Source organism: Sinocyclocheilus anshuiensis, unplaced genomic scaffold, assembly GCF_001515605.1.
Source record: "Sinocyclocheilus anshuiensis isolate Anshui unplaced genomic scaffold, SAMN03320099.WGS_v1.1 scaffold1541, whole genome shotgun sequence".
Lineage (NCBI taxonomy): Eukaryota > Metazoa > Chordata > Actinopteri > Cypriniformes > Cyprinidae > Sinocyclocheilus > Sinocyclocheilus anshuiensis.
This window is the reverse complement of record NW_015540952.1, coordinates 610,260-634,146: the sequence shown is the minus strand read 5'-3', so window position 1 is coordinate 634,146 and position 23,887 is coordinate 610,260. Positions and strand designations below refer to the sequence as shown.

General features: G+C 36.0%; 1 protein-coding gene and 1 pseudogene across 1 annotated transcript in view; both read left to right on the top strand.

The window, feature by feature from the left end:
* LOC107689961 (tudor domain-containing protein 1-like) overlaps positions 1-1,357 on the top strand; it is a 13,132-nt gene extending 11,775 nt beyond the window's left edge. The window contains exons 17-19 of the mRNA XM_016488170.1: positions 525-599; positions 849-886; positions 1,009-1,357. Of these exons, the coding sequence (XP_016343656.1) occupies positions 525-599; positions 849-886; positions 1,009-1,071 (176 nt within the window). The 3' untranslated portion in view covers positions 1,072-1,357. The remainder of the gene's footprint in view (positions 1-524; positions 600-848; positions 887-1,008) is intronic.
* A 5,225-nt stretch (positions 1,358-6,582) lies between these two features.
* On the top strand, positions 6,583-23,654 carry LOC107689967 (von Willebrand factor A domain-containing protein 2-like; annotated as a pseudogene).
* Positions 23,655-23,887: the final 233 nt, after the last annotated feature.

Sequence of the window (23,887 nt, the reverse complement as noted above, 5' to 3'; positions counted from 1 at the left end):
TATCGGTTCAGGCGCCGTTTAGGCACCGGTACCGTTTTAAAAGTATCGATTTGGCACCGGTATCGCAAAAAACCCAATCGATACCCAACCCTATAGTATTAAGCCTCAAATATCAACTATACATCGGATTGGTTTCTTCTTTAAATTATAAAAAAAAGTTTTTCTTTAAATTATCAAAAATATGAATGGTATTATAGTGTTGTACTAAAACTAAAATTAAAACAATGGAAAAACCCTTAAGATAACATTTAGAAAGAAAAAAAAGCATCTTAAGCACGCAGAATAACGTAAGTGGACTTTGAACGATTAATTACCACTTTGAACGATTACGTAATTGTGGCATCCATAATTGTAATCGCTATTAGAAATTCGATTAATTGTGCAGCCCTAATTAGCAATGAAATTCTGGTGCACAGGTGCTGTTCCACCTGGTGTTCTCAGCTGTAACTCGAAGGTGTTATTTAAAAGGAGCCTTGTCATCATATCCAGGGGAGCAGTTGTCAAACATTTATGTCTGATTTCAGAAAACACGTCCAAGACGATGACTTCAGTGGAATGCACTGAGCCACAAAAAATTACGAGCACAAAGGACAGCAATGGTGGGTATTGATGTCATTTCTGAGACTGATAACTTGCAAGAGATTGAGCATCGTAAAAAAAAAAAAAAAAAGGACATTTGCAATCAATAACAGTCAAATATTCTGAGTGGTTTAGCATAGTGCATGACCAACTGCTGATTTCTTCCTAAGTGGCAACCTGATGTACTCTTAGGAGCTTTAGAATACAAATGTTATTGTTATTATTATTATTATTATTATTATTAATTTATCTGCTTTTTTCCCTTCTAGTTCCTCATTCATGCTGCTGTCTTGAGCTGAAACAAAAGGTTGGGAAAGCTGCAAACACAAGTCATGACTTTTTTGGAAAGCGAATGCAAGCCAATGTGCATAGTTTACACATACATATGACTTTGTTTTATTTATTTTAATAGTCTTTTCCCTCTTTCAGATTGACCATATTGAGAAATTGATTCTCCTCCTCGTGAAACAAGTTGGTGGAACCAAATCGTAACTCGTCAAGATTTTCAGTGTCAAGTTCAAAACAAATAACTGCTGCCCCGGACAGTTTTCTTTTCTTCCATCAGTGAAATGTCGTCTTTTTGAGTTAATGTATCAGTGGTGTCAAACATGTTTGTTGTCTTTGTCAGCACTTGAGAAAATAGATTTTATACTCTGAGAGGCATGATTATTTTATTTTTATTTTATTGCACCAATGTTATTGTTGGTGTTGTTTTATTATATACAATGTTTATTGCTTTTATTTTCAGTGGAAAAACTATTAACCGTGAATTATGCAGCATTGCCATTCAGTTTTTTCTTCATCAAAGGCTAGTTTTGTTCAAGTGAGCCTTTTCATGCAGATTAAAAATACTTAAGTTTGTTTGAAGCCATTTGTTTTTATTTATCCACCTAGTATGACTGACTTTCTTGTGTGAAACAGTCTAGCCACATAGTTTGGTGACTGGAGTCAACCGTTCCCTTTCATTTTCATTGTATGAAGAAAGATGCTTTTAACGTGAAGGAGACGGTAATATCTTATGTGTTCCATGAAAGAAAGACCTTTAATTTTGAAACCTCGGTGGGAATTTAAATTTTTGGGTGAATTATGCCTGTAGTTAATGCAAGACAAGTTGGTGACACTTAATATCTTGAGAGAATTTGGGTCTTGACTTGAGTTGAACTGAGGATGAAGTCAGTACGGAAGTAGCTCAGCACCCTCTCTGAGGTACAGCACTAGAGAGACACTTCAGTAACGTTACCTGCGGCGGGAACAGGACGGTCGTGTCACTGAGGTGAGATATTTACTCCTGAACTATCAGCGTTTTTAAAGTAACTAAATGGAAATGTTTGAAGATTTCTCTGAGCTAAAGTCTTGTTATTCCGAAACCTTAAATGCAAAACCGTCGGTGCAGCGGCATTGGCCATTTAATGTATTACAAGAGTGATATTTTTTCTTCTGCGCTGTCTCGCGCTTTATTACTGTACTACAATGTATTGTGTTAATAGCAAAGTTTAACCGCGTCATTTAATTTCACGCTTTCGGAGATTAATGTAACGAAAAATGTTTGATTCACGTTCTCTGCATTAAATCGACCTCGTTGCTTAAATCAAAAACGTCTAGAAAATATTTAGGCTGGTTGCTTATAAACATTGTGCGACAATGGGGGAAAAAACAATGCAGTGGATTTTTATTAGATAAAATTTTGGTGTAATCGAATTTACACTAACATGCATAAAAGAATGTAATATGCACATATCTAAATTACGCTTAATATTGAATCAAACGATTACAGGATAATACAAATGAACCAACTGCAATTCTCGGCTACGTGAATGACGTCGTTCCCTTTAAAACCAGTTAAACTCCAAAATGACGTTAAAAATGTTTATGCTTCCCATTTTTTTTCATTTCCTCCATTGTATGTGTGCAGGGTAAACATTTGAATTTGAGTATGTTAAATTTAGGCGAAAATACCAAAAAACGCCCTGAGCTTAAGTGGTTAATTAATTAATATAATGTTAGCTAATGATGCTTTAGTAACAAATACATTAAAACAATTTCTCATAACATACCAATGTGACTAGATGTCTTAAAATTGTTTTCTGCATAATGATTGATGCGTGACCAAATCTATACAAATGGATTATTGTCACAAATGACTAGGCTAATAAGTGAGCTAAATAAGGATCTCAGGAGGAGGCACCTAAATGCTGCTTTCATCCTCAGCTTCTCTTCTCATTTACTGTCACTCATGTGATTATAGAAGTGTCTAGTGTTGCTCAGGTCATTTGCTCCCTGCATAGGGATCAAGCAGCTGCATACACCTGTGTCTTGTCCATTAACAAGCATTGCCTTTTAAGCTCTGCAGTGTCAAATAAATATATTTAGCGTGTTTAAAAATATCATACAACAGTATGAAAGCTGATGTAGCCTGCAACTCAAAAGGATATTGATTTGATTAAATGGTTTTCAGTGCATTTATAGTGACTCAAAGGTTATTGGCACTGTGAGTTGCTGTGCATGAAACTATAGAATGTTTTTTTTTTTTAGCTTTGACTTGATTGTGGCCTAATAAAAAAGACTATTTAGTTAATAGTTAAGGTAGAGATTTTCAAACTGGGCTCCTCAGGGGCCTGCATGGAGAGTGTGGAATGGGTAAAAGAAAAAATATTGAAATTGATCCAATTTAAATACAAATTTATATCAAAAATGTACATAAAATAAAAATAAATTACCGTACATAAAAATATATAACTACCTTTTAGATTTTAAGATTGGGGTTCCTCACACAATGATGGTCATATTTGAGGGTCTGTAGCATCCAAAAGATTGAAAACCTCTGAATTAGGGCATCTTGGGTGAGGAGTTGTTCATAGATAAAGTAGGAAGTAATTAAAGTGAAAGCTTAAGCTTATGCTGCGTTCAAGTCCTCCTGGGACGTTTGTACTTATGAGTTGACAAGTCGTAATTACGACGTCAGGTGTGTTCAAGTCAGTTTAGTCGGCACAAGATGGCGGTGTACCTTCTTTTAATAAATTACAAGAAAATACAACAGGGTCTGCATTTTTTACTTGGATTTCAGCTGCGTAACAAGAACATGACCAATTTAAGTTTATAGGACAACTAAACTATCAATTTAAACAAAAATTTAGCGTCAACTACAGACGTTGCATCCATTGATTCCGCCATGTTTCTCATTGACACGCCCCAACTCGGAATCTCTGGGCTTAAAGAAAATTTCGAGTTTCCCACTCGTAATCACGACTTTGTGGTGGCGTTCATGTGCGTTCAACTCGTAAATACGAGTTAACTCTGCTTATAGAAATTGAAGAGCAAAGAATTCGCAACAGGTATGTTTTGCGTTTTTAATATTTTTTTTAGACCAGGATCCCAGTATAACCGATTTTCAGCATAAACAAACGCTAAAATACAGAGATTAAAAAAAGCTGTTAGCTAAATGCAACATGCAATATGGCAAATCAAAAGATTTTTCACCTATAGGTGCAAAAATTCTAGCATTTTTTTACTTGGATTTCATTAACTAGCTGCGTAACAAGAACATGACCAATTTAAGTTTATAGGACAACTAAACTATCAATTTAAACAAATATTTACCATCAACTACAGATGTTGCATCCATCGATTCCGCCATGTTTCTCATTGACACGCCCCCAACTCGGAAACTCGGGGCGTAAAGAAAATTTCGAGTTTCCCACTCGTAATAACGACTTTGTGGTGGCGTTCATGTGCGTGCAACTCGTAAATATGATCTATCCGACATGACTTGAACGCACCATTAGACCAGTGAGGAATGTATGAAATTGTGAATAAAGAAGAATTAGGAGAGCAAAGCCAGAGCTTTTACTGTGCTGCTCTGACCCTAGATGGCTCCACTTGTTACACAGACCGAGACGGGTTGTTAGTCAAGGTTATCGTATGGCAGGTTTTTGAGGTGCTCTAAGAGTCCAGATGATTATCAGCCTCAATGGAGGCCCTCTTAAATGGCACCTGAACAAGTGCTGTCTTCTTCCTGCTGTTCATTCACAAGCAGGAAATGCACCCTATCAGGCCGAGATTTTATCAGATTCCCTTCGATTACTGTAGTCCAACTTTCTAAAGAGTCTCATAAAGAGTCCTGTGTGGCTTCTTTTAAGAATGTCAGGTGGCATTCCTAACATTTCCTCTCTAGAGTGGTACTCTGTGGGAATCTTTAGAAGTCCAATCGTGAGTGAGACGATCAAAGAGTGACTTCACAGGTCAGAATTGCCTCAGTACACACTTCATTTCATTCCAAAACTGATAACCACTCTGCCTTTAAAACTACTCTTAACACCTGGAACCTGACCAATCAGATACAACAGCGCAGACATGACACACGCACACACACACACACATTTCGCTTGTGCTCTTTAAATGTCTCTCAAACACATTTGAAGAAAAGATTCCACAGAGTGCACACTATCATGAATAGACTTGTACTGTTATCTACTTTTATCAACTACAAAGACTACATTGAGGAAGGTTTGTAAACTGGAAATAGCTATGATGTTTGTAGGTGTTATTAAGTTGCATTATGGATGTGTCTATGATACCTATGGTTTCTATAAAACTTGTACTCAACAGAAGTCCGGGGCTTGATATGACTTTTTAAAATGTTTTTGAAAGAAGCCTCTTACGCTCACCAAGGCTGCATTATTTGATAAAAAAAAAAAAAGAAATATTGTGAAATATTATTGCAGTTTAAAATAACTTTTCTATTTTAATATATTTTAAAATGTAATTTATTCCAGTGATGGCAAAGCTTCAGTGTGACATGATCCTTCAGAAATCATTCTGATATGCTGATTTGCTGCTCAAGAAACATTTCTTAATATTATCAATGTTTAAAACAGCTGTGCATTTATTTGAAATAGAAATCTTTTGGAACTTTAGAAATGTCATTTTGATCTATTTAATGCATCTTTGCTGAATAAAAATATTAAATTATTTATTTAAAATAAATTGTACTGACCTCAGGCTTTTGAACGTGTCATCTTGTGGCTAATGCATAATTAATTTGGAAATACTGTAAGTAGCTAATTATGGTAGTCTGAGCATGAGCCAGTTCTTTTATTTAAAAGTGTTGGTTTTGGATGGTTGTTGGTTTGACTTTGATTGCAGAGTAGAACAAGTAGACGTTGAGATTGAATCCAGTGGCCCATATAGCGGTGAATAATTCTCCTGTCTGGTGCCGCCAGTTGGCATTTGTCAACATGTTTAATTTAATAATAAAGTTTGGCTCTTAAAGATGTGAACTTTGACCTTAAGCTCTGGGAATGTGGCACAGGAGGATTTTGTGGCTGCAGGGAGACTTAATCTGAGATGAACAGTATCATGCTGTTTTCTCCACACATCACTGGGCTCTCCCTCCACTTTTCTCAAAGCACAGACGGGTAAATGATTAGTCTGATGTGATGACAGTTTGACTGGTTTAGATTTGAGCTTGCCCGCTACCAGGGGGAGAGCTAGGAACAATGTTTGTGGTTCTGTAATGCCTACTCATTGGGCTCAGTGGACAGGCGGCCCACCCATTAAGATTTTGTCATGAGTCCCTCGAGTTGTATTGATGGTCTTGACTTCTGTCAGTCATTTTATTATGTATAAGGGTGCAGACTTTATAGACCACTGCTACCTGAGTCCCTCAGCTATTAGTTGGTTGGGTTTGACCTCAAAATAGCCCTCAGACTGGCTCTTTCCCATCCCATGTTCCTTGCTTGTCCGACCAGTGCCTCTGAGGGTCAATAAAAATTGCTGCTCCTCTAACCTCAAGCCCATCAACTCATGAGTGAAATTCCAAGAAATCTTTCGCTTCCAAATTTGTTTTCCCTGACAGTCTCACTCACAGCTGCTTTTCTCTTTGTTAGCATTCTCAAGCCTTTTTTGGTACACTTGCTCAGTAGTTGGCCTCTTCAAAGACTTCCTGCAAGACTCTTTCCTCAGTTTGAATTGATTTTTGTTTTGTTCACATTTCAGGGCTTAAAAATGTCCTCTAGTAGCCGGCTGCATCTCCTTTTCATGTTCCTGTTTGGTCAAGGTAAGAGGAAGTGACTGAGCACTTGCCGTTCAGAAACATTTTATTTTATTTTATTTTATTTTATTTTATTTTATTATTTTAATCATGTTTTCAAAGTGCAGAGATTTTAATCATATCTTTCTTAATCTTTAATTGTGCAACTACTTTAAACGTGTTATGCTTTGTGATTTGGGATGTTTATCTGAAAAGAATAATTCATTATAGCCCTCAACTAGGAATTTCAGCAAGATGTTTATTACTCAACACCTATGTTACCTTCTACAGAATTTGCCCTGGGAGGAATACCTTTTATCAGACTGAGAGATGTAAAGCTGTTGCTATTATACTTTATTGGTTGTCCTGCTGAAGCCTCAGCTAAACACTTCTATGACTGTATTCATTTTGTTGGAGTGTGGAGTTTCTGAATTGAGACATCTACCTGTGTAGTATTTTCCCATTACATTCCTGGACATAAGCCATAAATTTGAGGAGGGATTTAGTCCTTCAGTCCATTTAAATCAGGCGATAAAATGTCTCCTGGTTCCACAGTGTAGCCTGTCAGAGAGGATCACCGCAGGGTTTGAGGGGAGATTCACTGTGACCTAGTACAAGTTGGCTTGTTCAGAGCCATACATCACTGATGCTAGTCATATATCATATGAAAATAAACAGACATCCCCTTTCCAGGGTTACCAGTCCTTTCCTTTTTCCTTTAGATGTACAAAATCATAAAGCTTCATGGTTTACAACACATGCGCTTGATAAGATTTACATGAACAGTTTATATCAAAGAATCTATCAAAAATATTAAATGTGTCTATATTGTTAAAATAAACTATGGCTGTCATTTTAATTTTATATTTTCACTGGCTTAATATAAAAAGTAGTTGCTTTCAGCACAAAAAAAACCTTCGTTAACATTATAGCTGAGGGAAATATATATATATACATATATATATATACACACACACAGACATATATATAATTCTGTCAAAGTATGCATATGTATGTATAGTATAGTGTTAAATTGTACTATTATTTTATTTTAAATTTTTTCCCCCAAATTTAGTTAGTTTGTTTATGTACAACATCCTTTGGAAATTATGGAATAGAATTGTCGTCTTAAAATTTTTTGGCTCTTTATCTTCTGGTATTCTTGTGAGAATAGCAGTGATTCAGAATGATTCAGATCTATATTCACCTCCACTGTCAGTGAAATTAACCAATTAACATTTTGTGGCCTCATAATTTTGCCCTGACACCCCCAGCTCCTCACCCCCCCATGGGGTCCTACAGGTTTCTTAGGCCAAAGCCTGTTACCACGGCAAGGCACTGAAAGTGGCCCTCCTCATGATGGCATGAGAGTTAGGAGACAATAGCACATGATTAAAGTATGTGATTCCTAAGCACACTCCAACCCTGCAGGAGCGTTACGCAGGGACTTCACTCTCGTCTCTGCCCTGGGCTGTTCACATGGCCCCTGCCTCTCAATCAGCGTCTGTATGCATGAGAGAGCATGTCTCTCTGAACCCTGCTCACTCGAGCGGCAAGCACAGGCCAGGACAGCCTGACCATTCTCTTCACGTCCAGTGGGCGTTGCTGGAATAGAAATCGTCCTGAATTAGTCCCCTCTGAAGGGTGTTTAGTGAGTTTCATGCGGAGCTGTGTCTTAGGGCCAGAGGTCAGCTCAGCTATCTAGAAATCGTGCTCAAATGACTCATTTGTGTAAGCTGTTGTTGACTTTGACAGTTCCTGAGGGAGTACCTGGGTCAGTAACACCAAAAACATGTCCAGGTCACATTTCACCTGAAAATGTTTTAGGACCATTCACATATTTTGTGTTGTAGTGTATTTGCATTATTTTCATGACAATTCAGCACATTTTCATTATTGAAATGCATTATTTTTTATTATTTATATTAATATATTATTTATTTGTTGTGTGACTCTCTTAACACGTTTTCATACAACTATTACAGTTAACTTAAAAAAAATATATTAATAAAAATAAGCATAAATAACCATAAATGTGGCAGTACAAGATATATTATTATGGTGCCATTCACATATTTTGTGTTGTAGTGTATTTGCATTATTTTCATGACAATTCAGCACATTTTCATTATTGAAATGCATTATTTTTTATTATTTATATTAATATATTATTTATTTGTTGTGTGACTCTCTTAACACGTTTTCATACAACTATTACAGTTAACTTAAAAAAAAATATTAATAAAAATAAGCATAAATAACCATAAATGTGGCAGTACAAGATATATTATTATGGTGCATAAATACTAATTTTAATAATGTATAATTTTTTCTGTTAATTCTGTTTTCTGCATTACATTTACAGTACAAGGATTAGGGATGGTGCTTAATTGTTTTAAAATAACCTTAATGATCCTAAAAATAGTTTGTAAGCTTTCTGCATCTAATTTATTTCTTTTGATTTCTGGGTGAAATATGACCCATTCTTGGCTGGTTTTATTAGTTTATAAACTTTTAAAAATGTGGAATTTTGTTTTAAAAATACATTTAAAACAAAGAAAAGAAAACAAAATTTATTTCAGATTGTTTGGTAAGTCTACTAACTACTATCTACTAACTCTACTAATGACAGTATGTCTTTCTTTATAGTTTGGTCCATTTCCTCTGTGCAGGAAATGCAAACGGATCTCGAAACCATTATGAAGATAAACGCTGCTGGAGAAAGTGAGTACTGACTTTTTGATAAATCCTCAAACATTTACAAAGCAGCCCTGTAGTGTAGTTGGACAGCATTGAAAATATTTCTAGAATAGAAAAATTAATGTCTGTATGAAGAACCACTAATCTACAGTACTGCCAGTGTGTGTTCATATAAATGTGTGAGAGAGTAATCTGTGTTTACTTGTAAAGAGAGGGCTTAGTTTCATGTCGAATGTCTGCAGGAATGACTCCGCAGTGACACAGAAAGCCTGTGAGAGTTTGTGTATTTTCTTGCCTATAATTTAGGGATAAAATTGCCTCCAGACATTACCTAAATCGTGTCATCTAGAAATTATACTTAGCGTTACATAACAACAACAGAAGTCTATGTTGTGTCCTCATTTGTATAGCTAAAAGTGTGCATGTGCTGTTACAGACAGTGGCATGCCGTCTGTTTAATCACCTTCTTTATGACAGCCGGCGGGTTCTAACATGACAGCTACATGGATGATAATTTAGCCGGTTGATTAGCACAAACTTGCTGTAATGTGTTTGTGAGTATTTATCCCTGCTAGAGCATACCACAGGTGACCTTTGAGCTGCTTAAGTGTGTCAAATACAGGATAGTGTGTATGTGAACATGTTGCTATTTTGCACCACCTTTGTGTTCTTTCATGTGCCATTGAGTTAATCAGTCTGGACTTTCATGGACTAATACTATACATTAGTGACAGTTCAGTAGTTAATGATGGAGTTCAGATGGGTAAGCTTTGTGTTTTCTCCTGTGTGTGGTCAGTGATGCAGTGCTCCACAGCAATGGATATTCTCTTTGTGATGGATAGCTCTTACAGCGTTGGCAAAGGAGGATTTGAACGGTCCCGTCACTATGTGTTGAAGCTGTGTGAGGCTCTCGATGTCAGCACAGACAAGGTCAGATTGCATGAAATCAGATTAAAGGAAAAGTTCTCCCAAAATAGAAAAATTGTCATTATTTACTCACCCTCATGTTATTACAATCTACTCTCTATAGTGATTCTATAGTGAAAACACAGAAAAAAAGGACCTATATTCAATTTTTTTTTCAAGTGTACATTTTTAAATAGTGTGTTAATTCAAGTATACATTTTTATAATAGTTTGTTAATGCCAAAACACCATTCATTATTGCATATGCAATAATCAAATGTGAATTATTATTAATAATAGTGAATAATCACTGTTATTTTTGGTGTTTATTTTCATATAAAGCTAGAAATGTAACACATAAGTCATATGAATGATCTTTTATGCTGTTTCTTTTTTTTAATGTTTTGGAATATGACAGCCATTGATTACTACAAAAAATAGCATACAGGCTTTGAACAACATGAGGGAGAACTAACCTGAAAAAATTTGGTGTAGAAACAATTTTCACTTAGAAATTGCTAGTAAATTTCACAAATAATTACAAAGAAATCACAAGTAATGCATGAAATTTTGAAGTATAAGACTGAAATACTGTTAACTGTATTTTAAGTATTTTTTTGTAAAACATACTTCTATTTAGTAGTAGTTAGTTTTTTAGTTTTATTTTGGTAGCATTCCTTTAAATTTTGAATGGCAGTTTTTGAACTTCAATAAGAACTTTGCTTCCTGTTTGTGGTGTTTAAACAGCATTCTCTGTTTTTGGGCAGGTGAGAGTTGGTGTTATTCTGTTTGGTTCCACGCCCAAACTGGAAATCAGTCTAGACTCCTACAAGAGCAAAGAGGTGCTGAAGAAAAAGATGAAGAAGATCCACTATAGGTACAGAGATTAGTGTTACTGTGTGTCTGTCAGGCCTTAGCACTTCCTGTGGAGTATGAGAAATACCTCACTCCATTTTATATCTTTGTCAACACAGAGCTGGGGGACTCGTGTTTACATTACACTCTCAACATGTGTGTGCAAGTGTGTCTGAGTGTGCTGTGCCATGATGGATGGCTTGATGAGGTTGAATTAATGGTTTTTGTGGTGAAGGGTGTGCAAGGATCTGTAATGACTAGTAGCTGAATTATACTCTGAGCACACAGCTGGCCTGAACCTTATCACCCAGTCAGGACATACCACATCTCCCTCGACAGGCTGTGAAATTACCGTTTCAGATTTCCACTCTATGAAAATATCACCACTTGTCTAGCTGAACAACTGTGAGCGAAGATGATGGAGAGAAGCCCAGCTGTGCACATGTCTGCATCTCAGGTGGCACTCAGTCAGTATCCCTGTAGGATATAGGAGATCATGTGTTTCGGCACAGGATAAAGGAGTATTGTCAATATGTGACAGTGAAAAATGTAGCTTTTATTCACTAGTCACTCATGAAACTGTATTTTGTACATGCGTGCATGCATGCATACATACATACTGTGCATAAATAAATATTATTATTGTTATTATAATTATTCATTTTATATTATCTCAGTCTCATTTCTGTAATGTTAAAAAGATAAATAATATAGAATTATTATGTATAATATTTTAAATTCAATTATATCATTTGTAATTTAAAAATATTTATATATTGTTTTACTGCCTTTTATGCTGATTTAAAAAACAACAACACAAAAGGTGAATTACAGTAATAAGAATTACTATTAAAATATTGAAAATTGCCTGTGTGCGTGTGTATGTATAAATACTATAAATAAATATAAAATATATAAATATATATTTATAACAAAAATCAATGAATGAATACATTTTATTATAGTTGTAAATATTTTAGAAAATGATGAACAATACGGTTTCGTGAGTGTTCAGTTTTTTATATTATTCTGTATATAATATATTTATGGAAAATACTTTTATTTTGCATTTTTATCTACTGTCTACTACAGATGCTTTAATTACAAGATAATATTATCATATCAGTATAACAGTTTACAACAATTTCTGATCTTCTGCATAAAGGAGTTCACATGGTCAGTGTCACAAATTTGCTTAATTGGTGACCTTGAAATAGTGCAGAATCTTATATTATTTAATTGTACATAATTTTTCTTTGATTTACATTTTCCATAACTCCTAAAATCATAAAATCCTTTATTACTGGCTTTAAATTAGATTTTGAACCCTACATTTTCAGTGTGTTGCTCTAGATTTTTAGACCCTCATTCAGAAAAGCACAAGTGAGATAATAATTCTTACATTGTGATTGTTGGTTGCAATTCCTAAAACAGTTTGGTAATCAACAGGCTAGCTAACTGTTAACTCCAATTTATGTATCAAGCAGTGGTGGAAAGAGTACTGAAAAAATATACTCAAGTAAAAGTACCATTACCTTCCAAAAAACATAGTGTGAGTAGAGTAAAAGTACTTGTCCAAAAAACTACTTTAGTAAGAGTAAAAGAGTAGCCTATTTAAAAGTACTCATGAGTATTGAGTAGTGAGTACTGAGCTGTGGATTCTACCCCCTCATAATAAACGCTGTACACCGCAATTGATACATTTTAAAAACGTTGTACATTCTGTAATTCACACTATCTTGTTTGTCATAATGCAGAATATCTATCATCCAGCAGTTTTAATTTTGACTGCCAACTTAAATCTCTTCTATCAAAACATCACGGAAACAGTATTCAGTTGAAGAAAAGATGAAAGTTATTCTCAGTACAATCATCCCCATTTAAATCATAAAGTTTGAAAAAATAGATTTAAAATCATGTGTAAGGCTACTGAGACAGCATGCTGTTGTTGCACATAAAATATTAATGTTTAGAACAGTGCAAATACAAACACCATTAGAAACTCATAGTTCAGCATCACACACCATGATATGGGTTAAAATGAGAGCCCATTTCTCTCCAAAACGGTGCCAGTTTTAGCGTTTTGCATAAAGAAATAAGAATAACTAAACTTGATCATTTATGTTACAATTTTAATAAATGCACATTGTTCTAGAAGGATGGCATCATGCCATACCTTTTACACATTTACTCGAATTGTTATGCTGATAATGATAATACAATTTATAAGGAAAACTGCATTAAATAGCGAAGTATTTCTGGGCAAACTTTTTCAAAGGAAAACACACACACCCACGCATGTCTCTTTGCTGAGCCGCGGCGGTCTCGGTGAATCAGCAGCATCCACAACTGAATGGAACAAAAAGTGTTGAACTTGAAAATTGTTTATGCGTGAGTGCACTTGCTAAATGAAGGCGGATTGTACAAAATGGATAAAAAAAATTAAAATAATAATAAAAAAAACGTTATGCGAGGGAGAGACGAGGCAGCGCAGATCGCGCGTCTCATAAGTGAGTGGGAATTTATCGAACGTGGCACTTGCGGGAGTTAACACTGTATGCAATACCTGCAACCTCACACCAAATTTCAGGCCGTGTAGATATTAGTAAGATATTAGATCCGATAGTAAGCAGAAATCCGAAATTTACCTTAACATATTAAGTTAGAGGAAGATGCGACTGAATTGATGATTGAAGAATGCACTTCCAGCAGCCATGATAGTTGGCAGTTAATGTTTTCTATGCACAATTTGATTTGAGGAACTGTAACGTGAGTATTTGTAATTCGTTACTTCACACCCCTGGTATCAAGTGTTAATTTATGAAGTTCATGCATTAACACTGGAAAGAAGTCAAGCAGAGTTTGAATTAACCCAAAGATAAAGCTGCAGCCAGTGTGAATCTGAGAGTGCTGTAACTGGTTTAGGTTTCATTATGAGGGGCGCATTAAGGACAGTGCAGTGAAAGGAACTAAAGGCTTCTGTGTTATCCTAAGACTTCCGAGGGGCCACTGTAGTTAGTCCTCTTCATTGTGCAGTGTTGACTGTGCTGCTGTGGGTATCTGATGTACTGTTCTCACCAGTGGAGGTGTGACAAGCAACAAAGCTCAGTAATAAAGACTGGAATATCATTTCACAGTGATGTGGGTGGCAGTATCATATGGCGTTCATTTTGATATTCTAGACTCTCAGTTTTGTCTTAAAAATGCGATATGTATGAAAAGTCTGTCTTTTTCTCTTGCTCAGAGGTGGAAGCACACAGACAGGTCTGGCTCTGAAGTTTGTTTTGAGGAAGGGGTTTTCCGGCGGACGCAATTCCACAGTGCCACGTGTTGTCATCCTCTTATCTGACGGAAAGTCCCAGGGGCCAGTGCAGCTGGCTGCCTCGGAGCTCAAGCTGTCTGGAGTGACTCTTTTTGCCGTGGGGATCCATTACCCTAGGTAACACATAACATTTACATTCACTTCAATAACGGAATAAAACCCTCACAATTACCTGCTTCACAAAACCTGTCAAGAACATCACCGGGTCATAGTTCACCTCAAAATAATTTCTAATGAAATAAGAAGATATATTTTGCTTAAAAGAAATGAAGCCTATATATTTTATGTGACGTTATTTTCATGACAATTAAGCATTTTCACACCACATATTCATTACTGTAGTGAAAAAAGCTGAAAAAAAAAACGGTATCTCATTTTCATTTCTATAATGTAAAAAATATTGATATGTAATATATAAATATCTATATTATTTTCAGTTTATTATTTGTATTAACTGTAGTCAACTGTAGTCAAAAAGTCTGTTATTTGTTGTACTACTTTCATTTTATGCTGATTAAAGACAACAACAAAACCGTGAATTACTGCAATAAGAATCAATATTAAAAATCTTGTGGGTTAAAAAAAAAGTGCCAATTTATTATGGAAATAATGTCAAAAAACACAACTAGTTTTCACTTACTTTATGCAATAAAGAAAAAATCTAAAAATATAAACTAAAGAAAAATCAATAACACTTTACAATAAGGTTCATTAGTAAACATTAGTTAACTACTTTAGTTAACATGAACTAAGAATGAACAATACTTCTACAGCATTTATTAATCGTAGTTAATAATAATTTCAACATTTACTAATGGAACCTTATTGTAAAGTGTTACAGAAAAATCTAAACTTTCATTGGCATAAAACAATTGAAAGTGGGGGAAAAATATGATTTTAGATATATGAAACAATTATTAGCACCCCTAGAAACTATGAATTATGAATTACTACTGGAACTTCAAACAGGACCAGGTCCTGGTGAGATTAATTTTTTATTTTTTTTTTAAAGTGTGTTCAGATGTTCTTCAGTCTCATCAGGCATTATAGGAGAAAACTGTATTTTGGCAAATGGAGGTTGCAAAAAGTATTCAATTAAAGGAGGGCAATAATTTGCCTCATTTATGTCATAATGAGATTTCCCCTCCATTATTAAATAAATAAAAGTTTAGAATGAAAGAAAAGGTTAGATTTGTCATTTTTTTTTTATGAAACATAAAAATGATAAACATCAGATTCTTTTTTCATATTTACCAAAGGGTCTAATAATTCTGACCACAACTCTCTTTCTCTCTCTGTGTGTGTGTGTGTGTGTGTGTGTGTGTGTGCGTGTATTTGTGTGTATGATGAAGTATTTCCTTGTGCCCTTGTTAATACACACGGTCAGTAACAGTGATGTTATCAGATATGGTACTTTAGTATATACCATGGTACTGAGAGTATACCTCAGTATAAAGTAATAATATGGTACTTTTCTGTACTTTTTTTTGTTAGTGATTGTTCTGAAGCATTTAGCAGGGACAGGTGCTGTCATATTGTAAATGTTTTCAGCTCTATTAGTCAGTGAATTGATTTGCTGACAGCTTTCAGACACAGTAGTGGCACACTGACAGGTGTGTTATTGTACACTAAAAGGCTGCTGACAGCCTGGATGTGTGTTGTTGCTGTTGGTTAGGCTGCAGATAGCATAATTCCTGTGCTCGCTCTTTACGTTGAGGCTTTATGGCAGCTTCCCAACAGGTGCAGGAGAAAGAGGGAATTTTAGTGGATAAACTCACCTTAATAGCCATATCTAACAGCTGGGAATGTATCAGTGGTGTGTTTTGGTGAATTACTGTGAAGTTTAGATGAATGAAACCCTTCAGAGTTCGTATGCTCTGGCATCTTAAAATTTATCGGCCAAATTTTATCGCACCATATGTTCTGTGTATAAATCTGGAATTGACTGTGACCAACACAAGTGTTCAAAGGTTTGAGGTCTTAAACAGTACAACTGTTTTCAACAATGATAACAAGAAGAAATGTTTGAGCAGCAAATGAGCACATTAGTATAATATCTGAAGGATCATGTGATACAGTAATGGCTGCTGAAATTCAGCTTTGTCATCACAGGAATTAATTACATCTTAAAAATAATTTAATTGAAAACAGTTATGTATTTTTGATCAAATAAATTCAGTAAGCATAAGTATGGAAACCCGTTTCCGCCACTGAATAAAAAATAAAACAAGGTAATTGTGACTTTTTATCTCACAATTCTGACTTTTTTCTCAGAATTGCGAGTTCATATCTTGCCATTCTGACTTTATAACACGCAATTGCGAGAAAAAATAGTCAGAATTGTGAGATAAAAAGTCGCAATTACCTTGTTTTATTTTTTTATTCAGTGGCGGAAACGGGCTTTCATACTTATGCTTTTATTTAGTTATAAAGTCAAAATTGTGAGTTATAAAGTCAGAATTGCGAGATATAAACTCGCAATTGCGAGTTATAAAGTCTTTTTTTTTTTTTGCGGAATTGCGAGTTTACATCTCGCAATTATGACTTTTTTTCTCACAATTGCGAGTTATAAAGTCAGAATTGTGAGATATAAACTCGCAATTCCGAGAAAAATGTCAGAATTGTGAGTTTATATCTCGCAATTCTTACTTTACAACTCGCAATTTTGACTTTATAACTTGCAATTGCGAGTTTATATCACGCAATTCTGACTTTATAACTCGTAATTGCAAAGTCAAACTTTGGTGCCAAATGTATTTTATGAGTAGTGTGTTTCACAATACATATTAGCTGCTAAATCATGCCTTGTCTTTCTCCCCTAAGATGGGAAGAGCTCCGTAAATTGGCTAGCAGCCCCTCAGACTCTCACGTATTCTTTGCGGAGCACTTCAGTGATGCTGTAAACGGATTATTTACCACCCTCACCACCTCATCCGTCTGCACTGCCGTTCCTTCAGGTAAAAAACTCACCTGTGACTCAATCAACAGCACCATTTGGGTTTATGAACAGCGAGTCACGTTTCCTGCACTGTGATATCTGCAGGGTGTAAAGTGGAGTCTTACCTGTGTGTTCAGAAAACCCTGGAGACGCTCAAAGAGCTTCAGGGAAACTTCATGTGCTGGAAGGGGTCCAAGGGATACTCACCGTACACATCCCTCTGCCGTCATTACAGGTAAATGACATGGATGGAGCAAAATACAATGGTCTTGAGATGCTTTTGGCCTAATTGAAGTGTAACTGTACTATGTTAAAATGACCAAAATGAACATTCTTAATGTGCATTGACTCCGTTACACACCAGCATGACTCATAAGTCACAGAGATGCCTCAGGTCTGAGCTTATGTTTGTATTTTATCACATTGTGTGTTTTTGTTCTTTTGAAGTGTCCCAGGCTCATATTTAAGTTTCATGGCCTGAGGTGAAACTTAAAGGAGAATATTAACAGAAACATATGGCGTGAAACTGGTTTCATGTTGTTTTACAAACATTTGACACAAATGAGTAAATAATTTTTAAAAATTATAATAAATTGTTGCTAATTATTATTATTATTATTAATTTTGAAGTTTCATGGCCTGAGGTAAAACTAAGTCCATTAACAGAAATGTGTGGACTGAAACTGGTTTTCGCATCGTCTTACAGGTATAACAAAGTTTACAGGCAACACCCTGTTGTCTGTCACAGAACTATATGTCCAGGTAAGAGCTAACAATCGGAATATTGAATAATCAATATTTGATTCCATAATCATTAGAATTTGAGGTAACACTTTAGTATAGGGACCAATTCTCACTATTAACTAGTTGCGTATTAGCATGCCTATTATTAACATATTGGCTGTTTATTAGTACTTATAAAGCACATATTCTGCATGACCATATTCTACATCCCCAATACTGCCCAATAACTAAACTTAACAACTACCTTACTAACTGTTAATAAGCAGCAAATTAGGAGATTATTGAGGCAAAAGTCGTAGTTAATGGTTTGTTACTAGCGGGATTTGGACCTTAAAATAAAGTGTGACCAAATTTTATTAACATTCTCTGTTCAGAACCCTGTGATTCTCAGCCCTGTCAGAACGGGGGGACGTGTATATCTGAGGGATTGGAGAAATACCGCTGCGAATGTCCCGCAGGCTACAGCAGTGACCCCAATTGTGGTGAGTTCATGTGCTTCTCTTCCCACACTCCTCAGCATCTAATGAGCTGTTTCAGTCTCACGTTCACTGCGAGATGTGTGTGTCTGTGTTGTTTTGGTGGGTTTGGTTGGAGTGTGTGTGTGTGTGCGTGGGGGGGGTTCATAAGCAGCTCATGGTCTCGCGTTACAGTGGGGGTCAGATTTCGGGCTGGGTCATGGCTGACTGAAATATACCTCAGAGGACTTATGTCCTTCAGATGAAAGGGACACTCTAATTATGAGCTAATACCACTCTGTTCTCCTCTCCAAATGCCCTCCAAGTCAGAAACCTTGCTAACGTGTTGCCTTGTGCAGCGAAATTTAACTATCAAATTCATTTCTTAAAAGACTTCAGTATGATTGATATACATACTGTAGAATATTGCCAAAGCGTCAATACACACAACAAAAGCAGTCACAAAATTGTTATTAAAATAATAATAATAATGATACTAATATTTTTATGATGATGATAATTATTGTTATTGTATGAATATTTATTATTATTGCCATTGCCAAAGCAGCAAAAGGTGTGACTAAAAATAATATATATCAAAGAATAACAATTATTATTATTATTATATATATAAAAAAATAATGCTACTACTACTAATTTTTATTATTATATTGTTTTATTATTGTTATTATTTTACAAAAATATTACAATTAATAATAATAAAAAAATAAGGTAAAATAGTATTTTAGAGCATTTTTTTTTGTCAGGCAGCATAACGTGGCCCCTGTTGCAACATATTCTGTCAAAGAATTGTAAAAAAGTGACCAACCACATTTGTTTTGTTTTGTTTTGAAATATGTGTTCTATTTAGGGAGGAATAAATTAATTATATTGCAATAACAGTGCCATAATTAAATAATGGCACAGCAGTCTCCAAAAACAATCGTACAAAAAACTTTAGCATAAAATTGGTGTAAAATGTGTGTAGATTTGGTTCTGACCACACAAACATACACAGACATATTTTCAAGATGGGGGAGGTAGTTTCCTAAATGAGATTCAGAGATAGAAGCTGTCATCAGTCCCCATGAGTTCCATTGTAACACTAACATAGAATCCTCCGGCCAATCAGAACGTGATGACACGCATAACCTCCTTCTGTCTGTCAGTATGAATGACATCACTGGCAGGGGTTAGACCAGATGACCCCACTTACCTGCAGAGTGAGAGATGGATCGTTTTGTTTGTTTATGCTGTTCGTAAATGCATTTTTGCATGTGTTAAAGGGATAGTTCACCCAAAAATTAAAATTCTTTCGTTAATTACTCACCGTCATGTCGTTCCAAACCCGTAAGACCTCAGATTTCATCTAAAATATCTTAATTTGTGTTCTGAAAGTGAACGAAGGTCTTATGGGTTTGGGTGAGTAATTAGTGACAGAATTTTCATTTTATGAAAATCTTAATGGATAAAGGAGAGTAGAGTCCTATTCCCTTCTCCTTTAACAATGTTGTGTCTCACATGATCTTAACTAAACTCTAAAATAAACATGAGATAATGCAGAAGTGGAATGTTAAGCATGTTCTTTAGATCTTAGAAAGGAATCCAAAATGTATGTCAGTCAGAGCAGCTCTTAGCCGTATCCTCTTTTTCCAGCTCCCATTCTAAGTTTTGACTGCTCCGTGGATGTGCTCTTCCTGCTCGAGGGCTCCTCTGCACTTACTCTGGAGGGTTTCTTGCGCTTCAAGTCCTTCCTGAAGCGTTTCATGCAGGCTGTACTGAGTTCTGACAGCCCTGTGAAGATGGGGTTGGCCCAGTATGGAAGCGACGTGAAGATCGAGGCCAAAATTGGGGAGCACAGAGACCCGGCAAAGCTGATCCAGGCTGTTGAGGGCTTGCAGTATCGGGGTGGGCAGGCCAAGGCTGGAAACGCCCTTCACTATGTCACACGCCACGGCTTCCAGAGCTCACCCGTGTTCGCCGACATTCAGGACGACCTGCCGCGAGTGGTAGTGTTGCTCACGGGAACGCCATCAGTGGACCCTGTGGTGGAGCCAGCGAAGTACACACAGGACAGGGAGATCTTCATCATCGGTGTAGCGCCAGAAGAGATGAGGGCTGAAATAAACAACATCACGGGGAACCCCCAGCGCACCATCAAATACCAGTCACCTGACAGATTGAGCGCAAAGATCCCCGAACTAAGAGCCAAAATTTGCAGTGTCGACAACCAGGGTAGATATCCCAGCAATTCATCATTTTAACCACTAAAGTCCTCAGTAAAGTCCTGAAATTGTTGTTCCTCAAGGAATAATGTAAGTGGGTAGTGATACTGCTTAAAGCGCCATAAAAGTAGTTTGTATGCCTAGCACTAATCTCATAGTACAAAATTACTGACAACAATGCACATTAATGAAGAGTTTTTTGATTTACTCAATGATAATGAAGATAAAAAATTGGAATCATTACGATAATTCATTGACCTTAATCAAAACATAATGCTGCTGAAAGAAAAAGACAAAAATAACCCCAATACAAAGATACTGACAATACACTTACAGTTTTTTGAAGAAGAAAAATCTAGAAAGAATTAGATTTTCAAATAATTAAATCATAATCAGTAATCAATGGGACTGACCTAAGTTTCTTGGGGGAACACAAAGGTTTTGCGAGCAAAGGTAAAAGTTTTGAGAGGGAACATGTTTTTCAAGGGACTTTGTGAAAAATGTTAATAGTAATCACGAGCAAAGATTTGTAAAGGGAATGCAAAGGAATTTTGTGGGAAAGGTTCTTGTGGGAACGCAAAACTTTTGTGAACAAATGCAAAGTTTCTCAGGGAAACGCAAAGGTTTTGACTGCAAATGTTTTGCAAGTGAGCACAAGTTTCTTTAGGAAACAAAACTTTTGTGAGCAAACACAAAGTTTCTTGGGGAAACGCAAAAGTTTTGTGAAAACACATTTTGAAAATGTATTAATGTTTTTCAAGTGAACATGTTTTTCAACGTTCTTGGGAGAACTGCAAATCTTCTACAAAAAAAAAAGCTAAAGCACTGGAACATTTTTTCTTTCAGTTTATTTTTTTAACTATTATACTAAAGCCCTTTTTTTGTCTTTGCTAGGCTGTCTGGGTCAAGCTTTGGACCTTGTTTTTGTATTGGATGCCTCCAGTGGTGTAGGAAAGGACAAATTCGTCCACCTTCAAGACTTTGTTCGGAGAACCTCAGTGCAGTTTGACATCAATCGAGATGTGGCTCAGATGGGACTGGTGGTTTATGGGAGGCGGCCCGTCACGGTCTTTGACCTGGACAAGTATGACTCGGGCTCCTCTGTGCTGAAGGCAGTGGGAGACACTGGTTTTCTGGGTGGGAAGGCCTCTACAGGTTCAGCCCTGCTCCATGTGCTCTCCCAAAGCCTAACGGTGGGGAAAGGAGCGCGGCCTGGAGTCAACAAGGCCGTGGTGGTACTGACTGATGGGACGGTTGCGAAAGATGCAGCGGTGCCCGCCCAGAAGATCCGGGATAGCGGAGTGTCAGTGTTTGTGGTCGGCATCGGGGACATACAGCAGGAGGTTCTCTTCCGCATCGCCGGCTCTGAGGATCACATGATCTCTGTTCCTTCATACGATGACCTGAAATACTCTGAGGATGTGCTGGTACAGATGGTGTGTTCAGGTAATTAGCTGAATCAACGAGCACAAATATTCCTCTTTGAAAGCATTTTTTCGTGTCTGATGTATTTACAGTCATGTGTTGCTCTCTGTAACTTGTTCCTCTTTCTTCAGACGTGAAAAAAGCTGTTAACCTGTGCAGTCCAAACCCCTGTATGAATGATGGCATCGGTGTGCTGCTGAACGGCAGCTACCGCTGTGAATGCCAAGGTTGGAAGGGTCCACACTGCGAAACACGTCAGTACCAGTAACTACTAATTAGTTTTTGGACAAAAGTGGGTAGTTGACAAATATATAGGTGTTTTCATTCTAGTTTTTCACATAAACACATAAAAATAACACATAAAATAACATAAATTCTGCAACAAAAAAAAAAAACTCTTATTTTTGTCTTTTTTAGTGATATATCTAAATATCCTTAACATTTAAACAAGTGAAAAAAATTATATATATATAGAAGCAATAAAGCAGACTTGACTTGACTTGACTTGATATATATATATATATATGTATGTTTTTCTTATTTGAAGTATATATATATTATAAGTATATAAGAGTTCTCTTTCAAATAAGTGCTGTTCTTTTGAACTTTCTATTCATTGAAGAATTCTAAAAAATGTATCAGTTTCCACAAAAATATTAAGCAGCACAACCGTTTTCAAAAATTAATAATAAGAAATGTTTCTTAAGCACTAAATCAGCATATTAGAATGATTTCTGAAGGATCATGTGACACTGAAGATGGGAGTGATGGCTGCTGAAAAGTTATTAATAAATTGTAATATTTCATAATATTACTTTTACTGTAGTTTTTATCAAATCAGTGGTGCAGCCTTGGTGAGCATAATCCCAAACCCAATCCCTTATCAATCCCAAACTTTTAAACAGTAGTTTTTACATTTAATTTCCATGCTTAATAAAATGAAAAAATGAAGAAAAAAATAAATAATAATAATAGTAATAATAATAATAATAAATAATCAAGATGTATTATCTGAAAAAAACAAGTATTATTTTTCACATAATTTTATGTTAAAATTATTAACTTTTTGTTCAAATTTTATGTTAAAATTATTAAGATAAAAAATCTTATGAACATGATGTAACATGGCTTCACACATCTGCTTATGTCAGTGCTCAATATGATTTGTCCATTTTTCTGTGCCCGCCGGATGGGTCATAATTTTGGTGTTTTTAGAATGGACAAGGGGTTGGCAGGGTATGTTTAAGTGTTTTGAGTTATGTATTTTTGTGAACTTGTTTTTCAGGAAGCAGAGAGAAGCCATCCAGAGGAGATCTTCCTAAACCTGCAGGCCTGAGGCGCCGTCAGCACAAGAGTGAAAAAGAGCTGCTGCAGCGCTATAGGGGAGCACCGCAGAAGACACGTGTCCCCAACACAGCACAGATAAAGAGAAAACACACATAGACAGAGCCACAGCTCAGCAATGTGAGTTACAAGTCATTATAAATTCACATGGACTTAAGATGCTGATGAACATGCAATCCAGGCGACATTTCAAACGGAATGTGTATCTCATTAATTTTGTACATGTTAATAGTGACTTGAATTTTTATTTGTGATCAATCTTAAGGGGTTTGATGCTGTTTGTATTGTTTATTCAGCACTGAAAACCCTTTATGAACATGTATTCTGTCTGAGATTTGGACCTGCTTGTGATCTGTCATATTGAAAA